Below are 21,171 nucleotides of genomic sequence, written 5' to 3' on the forward strand. Positions count from 1 at the left end.
CTGTCAAGTTTGAGATTTGGGGCTTTTTAACCTTAACCCGAACTATTGCAAGTATACTTTAGGTACACTTTAAATATCATGCATTTGAAGACTGATATTATTTAAAGATCATACAATCCTCATCAATAGTGACTTTAAAACATATTTTAGGCTTAATATTAGGAAATGTGCATTGTGCACAAGTAGTACTCACAATTTTTATATCCAAGTCTTAAGTGATATGTCAGTAAATAGGCTATGTTAATAGACTTTTTAAACTATATTTAGTATAAAATAAATGCATTAAATCTATAACTTTTTTTTACTAGGGATAATTTTGATTAAAAACAAAGTTTGTTTGGAGTTTTTAATGGTTCAAAAATGTGCAACTCTAAATGAACTTTAAGCCAGATTTTATTTGTAATGACATTGCACCCACCCTTCAGTTTCACTGTTATATCAGGGCCTTACCAGTCTGTACTGTATATCTTTCTGTTTGTTAAAGTTTTTACTCTACATTTGTGCAGTTTTCAGTGGGTTAGTGATATTTTTTAAATATATATAAATTAATAAATAAATATTTTTTAAATGGGTTTTTATACAAAAACTGCTTTTTATGTTAAAATTCACTTTATAAAAGACCCACATTTCTAACTTTAATTCATGGAGATAACATGGATAATTTCTCATGGTTTAGTGTAAGATTTTTGCCCATCTTTTGGAAAATCCCGTTTTAAAAGTAAAAAAAAAAATTCACCAGTAGGTGGCTGCAGAGCTCCACTATTTGCTATTTGACCACCTGAAAGATACTTTTTCACAAGTTTTTTCAGTTGAATTCATATCTACAGTACAGACCAAACGTTTGGACACACCTTCTCATCTCATTCATGTGTCCAAACTTTTGTTCTGTACTGTATTTCAGTCCCTCACAACCTCATTTTCTTTTGTGTCAAATTTCTAAAAAACAATAATGCTGGACGTCATCCGTTATTGAGAGATGTTCCAGAACCCTACGGCTCTGTTCCAAATCTAGTGAGCTTCCTGGCAGCCTGCTGCCTAACATCATGAGTGCACACAATGCAATTGTAAATATTACCTCACTTTTGGAGCCAAGAGTGTGTCTGTGCTCTCAGGGAGCTGCTGGGTCTTTGAACAGAGATCAGGACTCTGTGTATTGCGTCGGGTGAGCAGTGAGGCTGGACTCTTAACGTGGTTCAGGTCTCTCCATGACTAATGTGCTGGTTGTTGGTTGTCCCTTTGTCCTCCCCCTGCCTGCCTCTCCCTGGTGCTGTGGGCCCATCAGGACTTGGATAAGACCCAGGAGGATGTATTGAAACATCAGGCTAGCATTAGCGAGCTAAAGCGCAGTTTTATGGAGGCTACGCCCGAGCCCAGGCCCAGTCAATGGGACAAACGGCTGACGGGCAGCCCTGCCACCACACTGCGCCTGCAGGCTCAAGGGGTACGTGTGCTTCTGCTCGGGATACGGACGCCTCCTCTGCATGCCCACACTTCTTGTCCTTCTCGCTTTCCTCTGCTGAGAAGCTGGTGTACTGTGTTTTCTGTTGTATGGTGGGACAGTTGGGAAAATATTGCATAAATAAGTGTTTTCTCATATCTCAATGAGTGATTCACCCATTTTCTCAAAGCATCAATTGCAAATCCTGTCAGTGCATAGACATAGATCTTAAAACTTGTTTTGAGTTGAATCGTGAACTTTTTTTGGCCTTTAAAACAATCTCGAATATGCAATTTAGTTGAAAGGTATGGAAGCCCGTAAAAGGTTATTGCAACTTTTTTTCTTACAGTTCTGACTTTTTTTTCTCAGAATTGCGTAATACAAACGCACCATTCTGATTTTTTTTTCTCAGAATTGTGAGAAAAAAATGTCACAATTGTGAAAAGTTTATGTCTCGCAATTCTGAGAAATGAAGTCAGAGTTATGTGATATAAACTCGCAATTCTGTAAACAGATCAGTCTGTTTTTTCTCATCAGAACTGGACTTTATAAATCACAATTGCGAGTTTATATCTTACAATTCTGAGAAAAGTCGTCAGAATTCTGAGATACAAACTTGCAGTTGCAAGATAAAGTTAGATTTGTGTGATTCGCAATTGTGAGTTTTATATCCCGTAATTCTGACTTTTTAACGGCACTGAATAAAATCTTTTAAAAAGTTACTGGAACTTTTTATCTCACAATTCTGACTTTTTTTCAGAATTGTGGGATAAAAAGTCTCAATTGCGAGTTATAAAAGTCAGAATTGCAAGAAATAAACTTGCAATTCTCAGAATTATGTGATATAAGCTAGCAATTGCAAGTTAAGTCAGAATTGTGAGATATAAACACAAATCTGTGAACATTTCAGACCTTTTTTTCTCATCAGAACTGGACTTTATAACTTGCAATTGCGAGTTTATATCTCTCACTTCTGAGAAAAAAAATGTTCTAATTGCGAGTTTATTCTGACTTTATTTCTTGCAATTGTCAGTTTACATCCTGCAATTCTGACTTTATAACTCACAATCGTGAATTTATATCTTACAATTCTGAGAAAAAAGTCAGAATTGCGAGATGTAAACTTGCAATTGCGAGAAAAAGAAGTCAGAATTGGGAGATAAAAACAATTACCTTCTTTTTTTTATTCCATGCAAAGGTGCTCAGCTTCAAAATATTTTATGTTTGGACACATATGTAATGCTTTTTATTAATCTTTTGATTACATACAACATATTAGAAGCATTAACATCATATAAACGCACTTTGAAGTTCAATTTAGTTCTGATCAAATTGGTCAGAATTTTTCAAAAATCGTTCCTGAATTGAGTTAAAAACCTATACACATTGGGCTAAAACTCGCGTGCTTGAGCAAAACAAAAACTTTTTTGCACAAAATCAGATTTTATTTCTGTTTTGAAATGCGTTTTGATTTTCTTTATATATATATATAATTCGTTCATTCCCCACTGAAATAGACATGCGTGTCACAGAGATGTCCGTTGAGGAAACTGACTGACTTCAATGTCTTTGGGCTCCTAATGAAATCATGCAGATGATAAGCTCCATTAACGTGAGACGCCTCGCTAACACCTGTCACTCCTGACGTCACAATGTGCTATTGTCTGGATGAGTCTAAGTAGATTTAAGAATCCCATAATCCCAACTGTCTCACGCACACGCCTCCTGTCCTCTTCACCAGCCAATGGCGGGGCAGTTCTCAATCTGATTGGTGCATCACTTCACTCTGTCCTTTGGTTTCCTCATTGCTCATGAATATTTTGTTTCTCTTTTGTGTTTTCAAGCAGAATGCTGCTCTCATTGTTTAGGTTTGCTCATCTCAGTTGCAGTTTTCAGTCTTTTTCAGCTGCGCAATTGCTCCTTCTGTTCATTTGTATGTTTTAAAGTTATTCTTTTATCAGTCAGTGTAAATGATCAGCTCCTGCCAAAGACTATTTTGCGCATTTGATGTGTTCTTGTGTGTGTGAGTGATTTTTGCATTTTATTTGCACCCGTTTCACATTCTTGATGCTGTTTCCCTGCACACATACTCACTGCTCTGTTCACCTTGAGATGCTTTATTGTATTGTATTGTATTGTATTGTGTGTGTGTGTGTGTGTGTGTGTGTGTGTGTGCATGTTGTGTTAGTAGCTGTTTTCTCCTCACTCTGTAGAATCACTGAAGTGCTTTTGTGTTTCTCTCTGTCTTGTTTCTTCTGTTTCTGTGTCTGTTGTTGTTGTCCTTGCACCTGCTCGTTTCTGTGGTTGTATAACCCCTGTAGAGTTTGGAAGAGGAGCTCACCTCTCTCTTTCTGAGTAAGGCGTGCTTCTCTGGGCTGTCTGGCTCATGCAATATCACTGCTGCTCCAGCAGAGGCCAGTAAAGACTCAGCTCAGCCGGAGGTGCCTTTACCACTTCTGTCTGTCTCTTCATCTTGCCTGCTCTGGCTTTCTGTCTCCATGCAACTGCTTACGGCTTTATATTCTCTGACACATACTTGCACTGCTTTGAAACAAACCAAGTTCATGTTCAGATCTGGCAGCCGGTATTGATCCAGTCCTTGAACAAGCACAGTGTGTGTATACATATATAAAAAATGTACTACTGTTCAAACTTTTGGGGGAAAAAAAGTCTTTGAAGATCTCTAAGGCTGCATTTATTTGATCAAAAATAGTGTCAAAAACTCAAATATTATTACGCTTTCAATGTGAATATCTGTTAAAATGTAATTGATTGCAAAGCTGATTTTTTTTTTTTAGCTTCATTCAGTCTTCGCTGTCACGCGATTCTTCAGTAATCATTGTTATATGTGACCACAAAACCAGTCAATAGGGTAATTTTTTGAAATTGACATTTATACATCATAAAATAAATAATAAATAAGCTTTCAATTGATGTATGGTTTAAGATATTTGGCTGAGATGCAACTATTTAAAAATCTGAAATCCGAGGGTGCAAAAAAAATCAAAATATTGAGAAAATCGCCTTTAACGTTGTCCAAATGAAGTTCTTAGCAATGCATATTACTAATCAGAAATTAGGTTTTGATATATTTACGGTATACAATTTACTAAATATCTTTATAGAACATGATCTTTACATAATATCCTAATGATTTTTGGCATAAAAGAAAAAATTATAATTTTGACCTATACAGTTTTTGACTGTTGCTGCAAATATAACTGTGCTGCTTAAGACTGGATCGAGAGTCACAAATGCTGATTTACTGCTCAAGAATCAGTTGTGCTGAAAACAGTTGTGCTGCCCAATATTTTTGTGGAAATGCATTTTACATTTTATTTTTCAGGATTCACAGATGAATCAAAAGTTAAAACAGCATTTATTTGAAATAGATTTTTTTGGCAACATTATAAATGTCTACTCTCGCTTTTGATCAATTTAATGCATCCTTGTTGACAAAGTATTTTATTAAAAAAAAAAAAAATGACACTTTGAACAGTAGTGCATAGATAAATTATGCAAACAGTAGTTATTTCGTACACATCTAACAGCAGTTCAGAAATGGGAAGAAAAAGTAATTATTAAATGCACAATTAATCGATCAAAATCAAAACTCAGTCAACTATGTCAAATATAGTGCTATATTGTTTTATGCAACAATATAGATGAGAATTGAGAGCTACAGCTATATTTATACTGTATTTATATATTAGTGAATCACACACGAGCCACAGAATAAAAAAAAGATTATTGCGACATTTATCTCACAGGTCTGACACTTTTTTTTTCTCAGAATTGCATAATACAAACATGCAGTTCTGACTTAGTTTCTCAAAATTGTGAGTTATAAAGTGAGAATTGTGAGAAAAATCGTCAGAATTGTGAGATAAAAAGTGGCAATTGCGAATTATAAAATCAGAATCGCAAAATATAAACTCGCAATCCTGTGAACAGCCTGTTTTTTCTCATCAGAACTGGACTTTATAACTCGCAATTGTGATTTTAAATCACAATTCTGAGAAAAAAAGTCAATTGCAAAATACAAACTCGCAATTGCAAGAAAAAAGTCAGAATTGTGAGTTTATATCTCACATTTCTGAAAAAACAAAGTTATTATTATTATTATTATATTTTTACATGAATACAGTGTTAGTGAATCACACACATGAGATCAGCTTTAGAGGGCGTTTCACTGCCAGACTGGTCATTAACATCCAGTAACAACATAATTAGCAAGTAATTTCCATCTCTGCCGTCGTGTGTTTGTGATCTTTCTGTTCACCAGTATCTCTGCTGACTGCTGTCCCGTCCACCGTCTCAAACCTGTTAACTCTCAAACCCCTTTACACCTGCTGTCCTGGGTCATCCGATCAATAGCAGTCACTTGAGATGCATCTGCATGTACATCCGGTCTCAAATGCATCTGCTGTGATCGGGTCACGCAAACAGGTCTCGTTCCATAATGGCGTGTGTGGTCCAGAGCGTGTGTTTGAGTGACTGTGTCCTATGATTACCTTCAGGTTCCACAGCAAACCCCTCCCCGTCCCGGGACGGACAGCAGAGACGCCAGCAAGGTGGTCCATCGTCCTCAGCCTAACACCTAACATCACCTGAGCAAACACACACCTAACACTGCACACACATCTCACCCTTTTTCCATTGCAGACGTCATGATTCCAGCCCTCTTCTCTCCACCTTCACCAGATTGATCATCCATCTGTCTGTCTATCTTTCAGCTTATGATCATCTCTCTTTATGTTGCTTGTTGATTATATATGTGTGTGTGTGTGGTGTTGCAGTGTTTATGGACCTTAGTCGGAGAAGATGTCATGTTTGATTCAGAACAAATGAGAGCAGCCCTGTGAGCAACAGACGTACTATGTGTTCAATCAGATGCTTACTCTGTAGTTTCTAAATCTACATTTAAAATAATCTTTACAAGAAGACATTTGTGACCCTGAACCACAAAACCAGTCTTAAGTTTAACAGGTATATTTGTAGCAATAGCCAAAAATGCATTGTATGGGTCAAAATCATTAGGATATTAAGTAAAGATTATGTTCTGTAAAGATATTTTGTAAATTTTCTACCATAAATATATCAAAACATAATTTTTGCTTAGTAATATGCATTAAGAACTTCATTTAGGCAACTTTATAGGCAATTTTAGGGTCACAAATGCGTAAGGTTTGTTCACAAACTAAAGAAGTTTAACTATGACGACTTCTGCTTCTGAGAGCCGCTGCAAAGTTTCCTTTCGTTTTAGGCACCAGACAAGACAAGGTTTTATTCTTGTAGACCGCACAAGTACGCAGCACACATTTCAATGTGTTTCAAGGTCCGCAAAACGGCACTTATTGAACACACTGTATCTCTTATCCCCACAGCCTTGTTTTTATTTGCATTACGATGACATTGACTTTGACTAAGGTCTGCAGGAAGTTTCTTTCCTTCAGTTTTTGTTCTGTGGTCATGGTTTATGTTTTTTGCTTTTCTCTCCATCCCTCGTGTGTGTTTGTGTGCTTGTCTGGTGTAGAACGCAGAGGTCAAACCTGAAGTCAACGGCCAGCCAGAGGTCATAGAAGTCGTGGAAGAGACCGTCGTCATCGAGGAAGTCGTCAAAGCCAAACCCAAAAGCCCCGCCCCCGAGGCGACAGTAACCGTAAACGCAGAGCACGCCGCAGATGTCAAAGAGGAGAGAAGTTTATCGTCGGACAGCGAGAGTGAAGAAGAAGCAGAGTACCACGCTCAACCTCCCAGCACCAGTGTCTCCACTCAGCTGATCAAAGAAGAGCCAGAGGAGGAACAGGAGGCGGAGCTTACTCAACAAGCCCCGCCCTCTGCGATAGAGCCACAGCCAATCACAGAAGCAGCTGAAGCCGCCCCTGCAGCGGAGGAAGAGAAACCAACAGTGCAGCTTGAAGAGGACGTGCATGCAGATGAGCCGTCGGTGACGCCGGATGAAGCCCCCAACGGACACGCCCACCCAGACGAAGCCACGCCCACTCTCAATGCAGCTGCTGCCGAGGAGGAGGAGCCTCACATCGTCAACGGCAGCGCCTCTCGCGTGGAAACGGAGCACCTGCCGCAGGTTATTTGTTGTTCGGAGGTAATTGACATCCCGAGTTGAGACGGCCGCCTACGCTTCCCCACGCCGCCACTCTTCTCCTCATCTCCTCTTCCATTTCCCACTCCTTCCTCCTTCCTGGATGAAGATCCTGCTTTATCTGCGCACAGGCTGATCGTCTCTAGCCCGCTTTAAAGGAAGCAATTGCCGTATAAATGAAAGCGTCTTAAATGTTTGTCATTTCATCCTCTCGCCTTTTAAGTTGATTTTATATTCCATCCTACTCCACTACACACACACACACACACACACACACACACACACACAATATTCTGAGTCACATATGCGGGGGCTTATATGTTGTGTATCAATGCATGGGGCTTTGTGGTGCATGCTTTATGTAGTGTGCTTGATATCCTAATTACCTGATAATCAGTTTACAGTACTGCTAGTAGAGCTTCAGTAATGCCACTGAAATGATTTAATTCGACAGATAAATATCACATATTACTGATAGAAATAAAAGGTCGCTCTGTGTTATTATGTATTTGCATGTGTGTGTCGTCTTGTCAACGCTGCCAAAGATCAGAGAAACCAAAACTTTCAAACATTTTGGCTTATTTTTCGGGTTTATAGGCTGCATGTGTTATACCAAAGACGTCTAGTTTATAGTGGTGTGTTTCTTTGAGCTGCATGAGCTTCATCTCTCTCCGTTGTGCTTTGTAGCAATGGTTTTGTGTGTGTTTTGTGTGTAGTGACGTCAGACCGGACGTATGTGTGCGTCACACTGACAGCCTCTGTCTCTCCGTAGCCTCCTGTTGTGAAGACTGAGATGGTTACGATTTCAGACACGTTTGCTGCTCAGAAGACGGAGATATCTACTAAGGAGGTCCCGATTGTTCACACAGAAACCAAGACCATCACGTATGAGGCTGCTCAGGTGAGAGGAGTCACCTTATCCTGTTAAATCACAGGAATCACATTTGCTTGTGTCAGAAGACACTGCTCTGGTTCATGTCTATATATATATGGGCCATTCTATAGAACTGGTTGGAAGGTCTTTTTCCACAAATTTTGTGTGTATGCAAATTGTATAATATCCAAGGTACACTTTTCTAGTAATTGCGCAGTTGATTTTCATGTTGTATTATTAGAAAGTTTTTGGAATATTTGTCCTCTGCCCAAATTTGTCACTACTGAAACACAGTAATAATAATTTAAAAAGAAGGGTTATGTTGACCTTTTAAGATTTTGCTTAAAGTTTTCAGAGGTAAACCAATAACTATTACAATTTTAACAATATTTCAAGTGTGATTTATGAGAATTGTTGTATATAAATCCAGTTTTTCTTTGTAAAAGGCAAAAAGTTGATCATACTGATTTCAAACATAAGGATTCATTAGTTGAATTACTGAATATACACTGAACCAAAAACTATCATAACATCTTAGTTGATAATTCGGTATACTTTATTTTTGACAATGTTTCGGTCATGAAAGCACATTTTGAGTAGCAACCACATCACATTACAGAATTTTAACTTGCATACTAAACAATACTAAAACTTTATAATGCATTCCCTTCTGTCACTACCAAAATCTAATAATGGATTTATAATAACTTTTACCTGAGAACTGAGAAGATATTGCTGCTTCGTTTCCAAAGATTAATTTTTCCCCTTCTTTATTCTTTATAACTGGAGAATGTGAAGACACACCTGGGGTTACACACTTCAGACAGCCCACTAGTAGCGCTTCTACGGGCGAAAACAGACAATTATGTCAAAATGCACGAGTTACCTCGTAAACATTGTCTTAAATTAGTTATAAAGTCTTAAATTGACGTAAAGAGTTAGGAGAAAATCAGATGTGCGTAATGTGCATCAGGTTTTAAAGAGACCGCGCTCATTTTAAAGTGAAACCTGCTTAAGCCTGCCGTTGATGGAAATCAAAGAACAAAAGAAAAAGAGAAATCATCACTCGACTGCTCTAGTCGCTTATTAACTATTGTAGAAAAATGGTGTTCAGTAGTGACATTCTTTAAAATTGCACCGATTTTTCATACTTTTGAACACATTTACCTCAAAACGATTGGGTCTGTCTACTCACAAGTAACTATGAGAGAGAGGGATCATAAATGTAGGGGTGTTGTTAAAATCAGTCTCAACCAATGGGCAAAAACATACACTCTTCAGTAGTGACCTGAAAATGCAGGACACATTTTCTTACATAGTTGGATAATTTAAAAGAAAATATAAAATAAAAAAAATTTTAACTTCACGTTAAAAAAAAATTTAATTAAAAAGATATTTTTAAAAACAACATTATAATAAAATACATATTTTCATAAGTTCAAATTTATGAGTTAGGGTTTGGGACAGCCACCTCCCAATTGCAAGTACCCGCTAAATGATGATAAGCTTACTGATATTTTCAATATTATTGTGGGTTTCAATAGATAATAAAAGGATCTTAGTAAACGTCTGAGATTTGAATACTTAAATGTGTTTTTTGATTGTGGGACAGCAGTTTGCACCAGTTCTGTGGAATGCCCCATTTATACAGTATGTACTTGTGCATGGTTAGCTATGTTTTGTCAGTATCTTGAATTTTAGTGCACTACTTTCTTAAAAGAGTGTTGAACTGCTTTGAAACTGAATCCTGTCAAGCTGCTCGTAATTTTGACACAGCTTCACCAACATTGACTAAAACTGCTGTCATTAATGCAGAATCACAGAGTCCTGAGAGTGTTTGTGTTTGTTTGTTCTGTGTGTGTGATTGACAGCTGGATGGTAATGGAGACGGGGAGCCGGGCGTGCTCATGACAGCTCAAACCATCACCTCCGAATCGCTCTGCACCACCACCACCACACACATCACCAAGGTAACACACACACACACACACACACACACACACACACACACACGCCGCTGACTGTGACATTTGCGCTAAGACAGGTGATGAGACCAATGATCCTGCTCAGGATGTAGGATATTAGCTGACGCTGTCGGGTAGGAGTCGGGTTATAGATGCAGAACTGACAAACCTCTTCATTTGTTTTTGTTCTGCTTCAGCAGGTTACGCAGTATTTTAATGTCAAACATGAGCTTAGTCTAAGTTTAAAGACATCAAACCAAAACTCTATTCCACTGAAAAACTTTGTTGAAATGTGAATTTTCATTCAGAAATGGAACAATATATATATATATATATGTGTATTTTTTTATTTTATTTTATTTTATTTATTTTCAAATACAAATTGTTCCAAGGATTGATTCTCAGTTTGTTTTTAAGAAAAACTGAAATTAAGAATTAGATTTTATCCATGGGGAAAAAAATATTCAGTTTTTCTTAAAAACAAACTCGGAACCGTTTCTTGGCCCAATTTGTATTTAATAAATAAATAAATAAATAAATAAATATATTCAAACTTAGTCCAAACTTTTGACTGGTAGTGTATATGTTTACCCATTGTAACAATGATGTTTACCATTGATGACATCTTTTTTGAAAAACCATCTGCATAAACCAACAGCTGAAACAAATTAAATGACGGAATATCAGTGCTAATATCAATATTTAGCCAGCTATAGATATCCTGCCAAAACTGTAATGTGATTGGACAAGAAAAAATAAATGTTCAATGGTTTTAGGCACCTCTAAATAAAAAACACAGTGATCTACCTCAAACTGAAAAATTTACAATGAATTACAAAGAAATGGCAAGTGATGTTGAATCTGATGTGACATTTTGATGTCGAAAAAAAGAAATGGCATTTCCATGCAAAATCTGCTTTAGTACACTTATGAAAAATGTGTTTTTGTTTTGTTTTTTAGTTGTAAATAATGTTTTGTCCTATACCTCTCTTCTGGTTCACATCATGTCTGTGTCTCTTTAATGATTGACAGACACTAAAGGGCGGGCTGTCAGAAACTCGCATCGAGAAGCGCATCGTCATCACGGGAGACTCTGACATTGATCACGATCAGGTGAGATACACACTTAATCCAAACTCGGTTTCGATTTCGGGTTCAAATGATTATGAAAATACAATAATCAAAATAAAATGATTATTGCTCCTGATTCTGCCCCCTTAAAAGCCCAGTTTCACATGCAAATCAGTACAGTAATGTAAAGTGACTTGCATAAAATGGGACATTCTTGATTTATTAATGTTTATTTGATGTTGTGTTTTTAAAAGAACAAAAGAGGAATTGCGTTGTTCTGTGTTTGCGTTCAGAGGCGGAGCAGAACACGGACAAGTAAAGTGAACGTTTATCTTAAGATGCGTACCTACATGGTCAAATGCATGCAAATATGTCAAAATGCAGCATTTGGTGATTATTCGTGTAAACCTTCGTCAGTTATGTCTCAAATGAACGTAAACAGTTGAGAATGAAAATCCATGTGTAACAGTATATTGGATCAGTGCAGCTCTTAAAGCGGCCACAAATAATATTCCTTCTGCCGTCTCTGTGCTTAATGTTCATCAAACTACAAAAGACAAAGACAAAATCACTCACTGCTCGATGGAGGGACTTTTGTAGTTTTTATAAGAAACAATGCATGTTTAATTCTTACAGTGAAGACTATGCTGTTTTATTTAACATTCAATTAATTACATTAAATTAAAAAAAAAACTTTCATTTTGTATGTTTTTTTTTTTTCTATTATATTGCTATTTTTAAATGAATCAATCATATAAAGTTCGGAACCCACTTATAATCATGTCAAATAATCACCATTACAATATTGACCAAAATAATTGTGATTATTGATTATGATTTTTACCATAAATGAGCAGTATATACAATATACATATGAGCAATATATCATAGTACATCACAACATAAGCTGTAAGGGCGCTTCTTTTTTTCTTTTGTTACTTGATGCACATTAAAACAGCCAGCAGCAGGTTTATTAGACTGCTGTCACTTTAAAAACCAAACGTTTTGTGTGTTCTTAATAGTTCAAATGCAATAAGAATTCAGTACTCAAATGCTCTTTGCACATGAGTGTGAGTGAAATGGTTTGGAAGTTTAAACTAGCAAAGCTTTAAAATGCATGCAAATCGTAAACTTTTTTCGTAAATCAGTGAAGGCAGATTGTGAAGACTTTTTAATCACTCACAATCCAATTTCAGTCTGACCTAAAAAGAGAATGATTTCTTGCGTTTCTCTTAGCGTTTATTCAGTTGACTCACTGGGTTCATATTGTGCCGTCTGACGAGCGGAAGTGTTAAAGTTGAGGAAGTGACAGAGTGTGACTATAGTGTGGAGGAGCTCATGATCCTCAGCAGCAGACGCAGGACGACAGGTGCTTGTTTTAGCCGTGAGGTATTTCTGTCTGTCTGTCGTGTGACGCACACATGCGCACGGTTTCTGATAGGTGGGGATCGTGCACACAGGTTACCATAGCGATGTGACATTTGCCTTATTCGTAGACTGAGAGACGCTCACGCAGATCCCAGCATCAGTTGTTCACATGCATGAATGTCTCCCATCATCAGTTTGTGTTCAGTTTTCATTCTTGTGTTGGGTTGCTCATTTTTTCCATTTGAATCTTTTGTTTGATTTTGTTTGTTTGTGTTGGTTTACTGTGGGCGGGCTCAGGCGTTGGCCCAGGCTATAAAGGAGGCCAAAGAGCAGCACCCTGACATGTCCGTCACTCGCGTGGTCGTCCACAAAGAGACGGAGCTCGCCGAGGAGGACGACTGAAGGACAGGTAAGCACATGGCAACCCTCCACGGCAACAAGAGCCACTCTTGACGACCGGCTCCACCTCCTGCTCCTCCTTCTCCTCCACCTGGATCCTGTCGTTTCTCCCCCTTTTGTTTGATCTTTTTCTAGTATTCATCTCTCCTTTTGTGTTCGTCTCTTTCTTTTTTTTCTCTGTTCTGGGTCTGCTCAGTGTGCTTCTCATGTTAAAACACAGATCCTTATTTTAGAGGATCATTATTCACCTTTGAATGCAGTTTATGATCTCTACATGAAAATAAGTAGTATTATCATATGTGACCCTGGACCACAAAACCAGTCTTAAGTCGCTGGGGTATATTTGTAGCAATAGCCAAAAATACATTGCATGGGTCAAAATTTTTGGATTTTTCTTTTATGCCAAAAATCATTAGGAAATTAAGTAAAGATCATGTTCCATGAAGATTTTTTGTAAAATTCCTACTGTAAATATATCAAAATGTAATTTTTGATTTGTAAAATGCATTGTTAAGAACTTAATTTGGACAACTTTAAAGTTGATTTTCTCAGTATTTTGATTTTTTTGCACCCTCAGATTCCAGATTTTCAAATAGATGTATCTCGGTCAAATATTGTTCTATCCTAACAAACTATGCATCAATAGAAAGCTTTTTTTATTGAGCTTTCATATGATGTATAAATCTCAGTTTTGTCAAATTTTACCTTATGACTGGTTTTGTGGTCCAGGGTCACATATGATAAGGTTAAATCCCTAACTTGCATCATCCGTGAAATATAAAATTTGGTACATTTTAAAGTCGAATTATTCTAATGCATTTTGAGAGTTTAAAATTAAAGCCACACTGAAGAGTTTATTTTACCTTAAAATAATGTTTCCGAACTCGTGTCAGTGGTTCATCAACTCATAACAGGGTGAAACGGCATTTTCGCATTCGCTCTGCGACCCTCTATTGGCCATAACAGCACTGTGTAAGTTTGGGTCGTGGGGTAGCGGTTTTGTAGTTCAAATGAGACTACAAATGCGACTTGCTTTTGGCAAAAATAAATAGCAAACAAAGTCATGCAACATACTCTACCTTGTCACTGGACATCGTTTTTTCCAAAGCCGGTCCTGGATAGCCTCCAAACAAATAACGTGCATGTGACGCGACGGTAGGCTAAATTATTTACGACAGCGTTAATGGATAATTCCGCTTCCAACCTGTAGAGGGAGCCAAGTTCTTTGGTGTTGCTTTAAGAAAATTCAACTATTAAAAAAAGTCTTGTACCTGAACTTTGAGGACTCAACCCTCTTTTTATTTGTGGTACAGTGTTTCAGTCTAAATTACATTCACACTGGTGTTTTAGGAGACCAAACACATTTAGAATATAATAATAACAATAACAACAATTTTGTATAATTGTTATGCTTATGGCAGTAATAGCCATATATTGTAAAATATATTGCACTGTAAAATAAATGAAATGAATAGTTCATAAGTATATTATTTTTGCTTTATACTTTACAGTATTACAATACTTTCCTAATTTCTACAGTTGAAAGAGATATTTTGAATTTGGACTGCATTTAAACCACTCACTGTCAGCATTTTATACTTCTTTTTAGCTTTTATTTTGACGGAAATGGCAGTAGAGCTTTTATTTTGATGAAAAACTCCAGCTTTAGTGAAAACGGGCTTAAAGAAAACACATCTCACTACAAATCTAGTGATATTCTGTGATCATCTGCCATAAAAATAAAACACATCTGGTGGTCGTTGCATCCACAAAACTGCAATAAACGAGTTCACTGCATTGACTGTGAACTGAGGCGTTCTGAGGCGTGGAAAACGCCGGATCACGAGCTGATCGCCTGAACAAAGTGTGCGCTTCCCTTTGAAATGCACAGCAAAACTTTCTTGATGAAGGGATTTAAGCCATATTGTGGCTTAAAACACTTTAACGACCTTTTTATGTCAGAATAAGTTCTAAAATAGTTCAAGCTTCCTAGACTGAGAGCCTGAGCTCACTCTGTGTGTAGTGCTGGTAGCATCATTGATTTTTAGCCATCTAGATGTGTTGCGTTTTCGTGACGCTGTCGTGTCCATCAGCAGTCCCTGTTCCAGACCTCATTATTACCAGATGCAGCGCTGAGAGGAAGTGCTGCAGTGGCCGTATGAGCGCTGTCACGTCTCCAGCGTGACCTCCACCCCAGGAAACGATGAGCTCCTCCGAGAGATTAAAGGCACTTCTCAGCGCTGAGGACAAGTGGCTGCTGATGCGCTTCCCTCCGGATGTCAACAGTGTCCGACTGTGTTGTTTTGGGATTAGAAATATCACAGCTCTGCCGCTGCTCACAGGCCAGAATATCTGCAGGAAATGTATTGAGTTCTAGAAGACGGCTGACTGTACTCGATACCAGCCGACGAGGGCCTCAGGTGTTTCATTTCAACATGTGAACATCAGACTGTGAGGAATGAAGATACACAGTCATTTCCAGAGAAGAATGCATCAGATGAAAGTTCAACAACGATACAGTACAGACTTTATGCAGCCTAATCAATATTAAACCCAATCGGTGTTAGCATCTGCTGTTCACCTCTGTTGAACATCCAAACATTCCCAAACCACAGATGGTTTTGAGTGCAGGATTATCAGTTTGTAAGGATTCAAGTATTTATGTGCTGTTTGCACGCTGGTTTTGTAGGAATGAGATTAAGTCAATCTAGCAGGAAGCATGATTTGTGTCATGTGACCATCTAGATTTAGAAAGGGCAAATGCAGGAATATCCAGCACCAAAAAAAAGTGTGTATGTATAGAATGCAAGCTGTGGGGTAAGATGTGCCAGTTAAAATAAATGTACAGATAATGTACTCACCCCCTTGTCATCCAAGATGTTCATGTCTTTCTTTCTTCAGTCGTAAAGAAATTGTTTTTTGAGGAAAACATTTCAGGATTTCTCTCCATATAGTGGACATCTATGGTGCCCCACGTTTGAGCTTCCAGAATGCAGTTTAAATGTTGCTTCAAAGGGCTCTAAACAATCCCAATATATATATATATATATTTAACCTCAAATGCATCTTGTCTTGTTCTGCCTGAAGCCTGTTTTTTTCTGGTTTAAGACAGTCGGAAAACCATCTTATTTTCTCTCTCAACTTCAAAAATCATTTCAGAATCATCCTACATCACTGCAGAAGTATTGACCCAGTGTCTGCAAAGTGAACATGCAAAGAAGATCAGGCACTCTTAACAAAAACGTAAAACAGCAATTTAGGACAATTTTTGAAGTTGAGGGAGAAAATGTGATGGGAGTTTTTCGACATACCCTAACTGTCTTGAACCAGAAAAAAAAAAAAAAAAACAGAGTATAGGCAGAGCAGGACAAGACAAGTCGAGGTTAAAAAGTATATAAATTGTGATTTAAAGGGGTGCAATTATGCTTTTTCACTTTTTGAACTTTAGCCAGTGTGTTGGTGTGTACTTTTGGGCATAAAAATCATCTACAAAGTTACAAATCTCAAAGTCCACTCCAAAGGGAGATATTTAGTTTTTAAAAAGTCCCTTTTCAAGAACTACAACGAACGGCTCATTTGGACTACAGTGTTTGTTTTCCGCATGCAATGATGTCACAACGCGGTATCCCACCTACAGAAATTCAATTCGTTAGCGGGTTGGGGATGCGCCTTACTTTAGCATGTATTATGGACAGCCGTTTCGGGGATGCTTCAGTGAGCCGCAGGTCGTCTCAGCTTTAACTAAAGAGTCCGCGAACTGCTCCGGAATCCATGCTGGAGCCGCGCCATTGACGTGCAGTGTGTGGTAAGACATTTATTCATCATACAGTGTAGATAGCTTCACTAGCTTAATAGTTTCGGGCATGTAAATAATAAATACATTAGCACAATAATCATAATATCATGTATCGACGATCTCGCAGGCTGACGATAGGACCAACAATACTGTAGTGTTTTATTAACTCACCTTTCATGCATCATAGGTGTATATGACTTCCTTCTTTCAGACGAATGCAATCGGAGTTATATTAAAAATAATCCTAGCTCTCCCAAGCTTTAGAACTGAACGGTATAGATGAGTGTTTCTCTCCATCAGTCCGAAACAAGTCGATCCATAATAAAAAAGTGCCTCACGTGGCTCCGGGGCGGTCGGTAAAAGCCTCCTTTTAGCGATCCGATGTGTTTTTAAGAAAAATATCCATATTTAAAATGTAAGAATCACTTTAATCCAGTTTGCTGCTTTGGGAAGGGGCGCAGCAGGGCGGAACGCAGTCTACGCTGTTTGCCAATCGTAACCAGTGTTGCCAGATCAGGTTGACGATTTCCAGCCCAAAAGCTCACCAAAACCCGCCCACTTCAACAAAAACCAGCCCAATCTGGCAACACTGACAGTGGGACTGCTGACCAATCACAACACATTTGGTTTTTTGGAAGGCGGAACCCGGAACTAATCGAGCCGTTTGTGCCAGCCTGGGGACAAATCTATTGTAATAATGTAAATGATGTGAAAAATAATGCGTTTTTCGAACCACCAAGCATGAGAGCATGTTCAAGTACACCCCCAAAACAAAATAAAGACTTTTTAAAAGAGCATAATAGGACCCCTTTAAAAAAAACAATCATTTTGTTATATTAGACTCTTCTTCCTCAGCTGGAACTGTTTACAACTGCATTTGGGATTGTTTGAAGCTGCATTTAAACAGCATTTTGGAAGTTCAAACTCAGGGCACTATAAAAAGTCTGCTATTTGGTAAAAAATAAAGATACAATTTCTTTACGACTGAAGAAACAAAGACATGAACATTGGATGACAAGGGGGTGAGTACATTATCTGTACATTTTTGTTTAGAAATTAACTTCTCCTTTAATCAATAGGCCTAGAAAGATTTTGTTGTTGTTTGTTCTCTTGTGTTTTCATTTGAAATGTAATCTGTATTCCTCAAGTGACATGAGTGGCAGACATTGTGATAGAAGCATGAATGTTTAGACTTTACAGCGTATGTTTCTAATAGATAATTGGGAGGTACTTGTTACATCTGTTGTTTTTGGTGTAGTAAAAGTGGCACATCTTACCCCACTCTCCTCATGACTGAGTTTGATGTGTGAGGACGCTGTGGAGGTCTGTACACTAACTGTGTTTGCTTTGGCTTCTGTCACAGAGCTGAAGTCTGGCTCAGAGTTCATCATCCTTTCATCCGCTGAAGGACGTGTGGAGGAGGAGGAGAAGAGCAGCTCTGATCTGTACAGACAAACATCTTCATCTTCTGTCATTCACAACCAGAACCACTTAGCTAACATTTGTAGCATTTTATTTTTTTAGTCTCTCGTTTTATCTCTTTCCCTCAAAAGATCGTCTTTACCATTTGCGAAGACCAGATGTCTGTTATTTTTATTGTTAATTAGTCATTCACATTCCTAGTTGATGAGGAGGAGTAATGAATCACATTGTTATAATAGGAGGAGCTTGTGAAGCGATGGGGGCGGGACTAAAGACGGATGGCTTTTCCTGATGTAAGGGACCAGCACAGGACGCTGGCACTGTGTGGTTTTCATTGGTGGACGGCAGTGCCAATCATTCCTCTGTGCAGTCAAACATTCCACCGAGGAGAGGACAACACGGCTTCTACCTCTCTCAGCAAAAAAAAACTCCATTCAACATAAAACCTAGGCAGCTCTTTGGAAACTTTTTCATTTCCAGCCATTTTTCTGGCACCAATATTCCGATATATATTTGTAGAAACCTTTTTTTCCCTCTTTGTTTTAAATCTGGTGATTTTGGAGTTTGAAGTTGCTCTGTTTGCCCTTTTAAATCTTTTTAATCTGTTTCAGATACTTTTGATTAAATGAACAAATGAGATTGAACTGCCAGCGCTGATGATTTTAGCGGTCGAGCGAGGCCCATGTTCCCTGCTCTCTCTCTCTCTCTCTCTCTCCCAGCTCCCATCTGCTCCATCTGCCCTGTGTATAGCAGTTAATGGTAGAATTGACTCTCTTTTTCTTTTTTAAGCAGCTTTGGATGAACTGTCATGTTTTTATGCCCCACCTTGACCCATTGTGTAACACTCTTCCAATTAAAGTTTGTTTATTCTCTAATAATCCCGAGTCTGCTCTATCTTCAGTGCTTTGTGTTTGTGGTTGCACTCTGAAATTCAAGATATTATAAATTATGAATGTATTATAAGCAGCATCACTGTCTCTGACACTGCAAAAAAAATGCTTTTCTTACTTAGATTTTTTGTCTTGTTTCCAAAATATCTAAACATTTTTAAATCAAGAAGGATTTTCTAGACGAGTAAAACTTTTCTCTTTTTTTTTTCATAAAAAAACAAGTCAAAATTAAGTTTTTGCATAGAACAAGATAAATAATCCACCAGTGGGGTTAGAAAAAAAATCTTAATTCAAACAGAAAACAATTATTTTTCCTACCTCATTGGCAGATTATTTTGCTTGTTTCAAGCAAAAAATGCACTTAATTTTGAATTATTATTATTTTTTTTTCTAAAAACAAGACAATTTTTACTCGTCTTGAAAATCCTTTTTAATTTAAGAATTTTTAGATATTTTGGCTGGAAACAATCTAAGTAAGAAAAGCAATTTTTGCACTCAACCTAGTGAATTTTTGAAGCATCTACACATGATAAATGAATGATACTTGTCCAGGACAAAAGAAGCAGCTTGGGTATCACTACTTAGGATTTTCTCTATCATCCATCAAACCGTATGTCAGTGTGTGTGCCATGCAATTGTTTACACTTCTGGCTTTAGGCCTTTTCTTCTACTTATTTGTGATATTAAAGCATAAGACGTTTGTTCCATTGTCTTAATTTTCACTCTTTACATCATTAAACTGCACTACGAGATGATTCTCTCCTTCATTTAGTGAAACACCGCAGATTGTCATTTTAACATGGTGAACTATGCTGAGCAGGGCGACTTCCACTAGGGTTAATTGGGGTTAATTCACCATAATTGAGTATGTTTTTCCCCCAGTCATCTCAGTGGTGTTAAGTGTTGTGTTTTACCTGAGTTCACCATATAATTAAAATGGTTTGTACAGTGTCTTGCGAAAGTATTCACATTTGGTTGTTTGCTGTCATGTTAAACTGCTTTAAATTACTTTTTTTTTCACATAAATCTACACTCCACACTGTAATGGCAAAGCAAAAATCTGGTTTTAACATCTTAATAAAAAAATATATATATATTCCATTGCATTCTAGGTCAGTTTAAATGTAGCTCAGGAGCATTCATATTGCTTGTAGATGTTACTACATTTTGAGTGAATAGTTCAATAGAATGAGTGTGATTTAAAAAGGCACGTGTCTTAATAAAGATCAATTAACAAATGAAAGTGCATATCAGAGCAAAAAACAATCCCTGAAGTTTCTTACTTAGATGTTTTGTCTTGTTTCCAGCCAAAATATCTAAAACTTCTTAAATCAAGAAGGATTTTCTAGACAAGTAAGAATTATTTTCTTGTTTTCAGAAAAAAAAACTAGTCAAAATGAGTTTTTACTTGAAACAAGCTAAATAATCTGCCAATGGGGTAAGAAAAGCAAATCTTACTTCAAACAGAAAACAAGATTATTTTGCTTGTTTCAAGCATAAACGCAATTAATTTTGTCTTCTTTTTTTCTGAAAACAAGACAATCATTGTTACTTGTCTAGAAAATCCTTCTGAAGTAAATTTATGAAGGCAGCAACAAAAAATGTGACACAATGAAGGGATATGAATACTTTTGCAAGGCACTGTCTATTAAAAGATTAAGTGCAGTCTATATCTCATGTGAGCATCATCCACATAACTCTAAACAAAAACACTATTTTGTAATGCATAAAACAAAACAAAAAGTTAGTAAATGCACATTTAATACACATCAAGGGCTTTAAATGTAACTATTTTTTATTAAATGTAACAGTAATACTGAAGATCTCCAAGGCCATTTATATT

General features: G+C 37.4%; 1 protein-coding gene across 15 annotated transcripts in view; it reads left to right on the top strand.

Annotated features, from left to right (window-relative positions):
* epb41l2 (erythrocyte membrane protein band 4.1 like 2) overlaps positions 1 to 19,316 on the top strand; it is a 93,311-nt gene extending 73,995 nt beyond the window's left edge. For 4 of the 15 annotated variants that reach the window (XM_073816899.1, XM_073816901.1, XM_073816903.1 and 1 more), the window contains 9 exons: positions 1,283 to 1,441; positions 3,760 to 3,879; positions 5,959 to 6,012; positions 6,975 to 7,547; positions 8,317 to 8,445; positions 10,290 to 10,388; positions 11,415 to 11,495; positions 13,119 to 13,230; positions 18,380 to 19,316. In XM_073816899.1, coding sequence (XP_073673000.1) covers positions 1,283 to 1,441; positions 3,760 to 3,879; positions 5,959 to 6,012; positions 6,975 to 7,547; positions 8,317 to 8,445; positions 10,290 to 10,388; positions 11,415 to 11,495; positions 13,119 to 13,223 — 1,320 coding nt within the window. In that variant the 3' untranslated portion in view covers positions 13,224 to 13,230; positions 18,380 to 19,316. The remainder of the gene's footprint in view (positions 1 to 1,282; positions 1,442 to 3,759; positions 3,880 to 5,958; positions 6,013 to 6,974; positions 7,548 to 8,316; positions 8,446 to 10,289; positions 10,389 to 11,414; positions 11,496 to 13,118; positions 13,231 to 18,379) is intronic. The other 11 variants (XM_073816908.1, XM_073816910.1, XM_073816909.1 and 8 more) reach the window with 9 other exon arrangements.
* The last annotated feature ends 1,855 nt before the right edge of the window (positions 19,317 to 21,171 follow it).

The sequence above is a fragment of the Garra rufa genome, chromosome 13 (genome assembly GCF_049309525.1).
Source record: "Garra rufa chromosome 13, GarRuf1.0, whole genome shotgun sequence".
Classification (NCBI taxonomy): domain Eukaryota; kingdom Metazoa; phylum Chordata; class Actinopteri; order Cypriniformes; family Cyprinidae; genus Garra; species Garra rufa.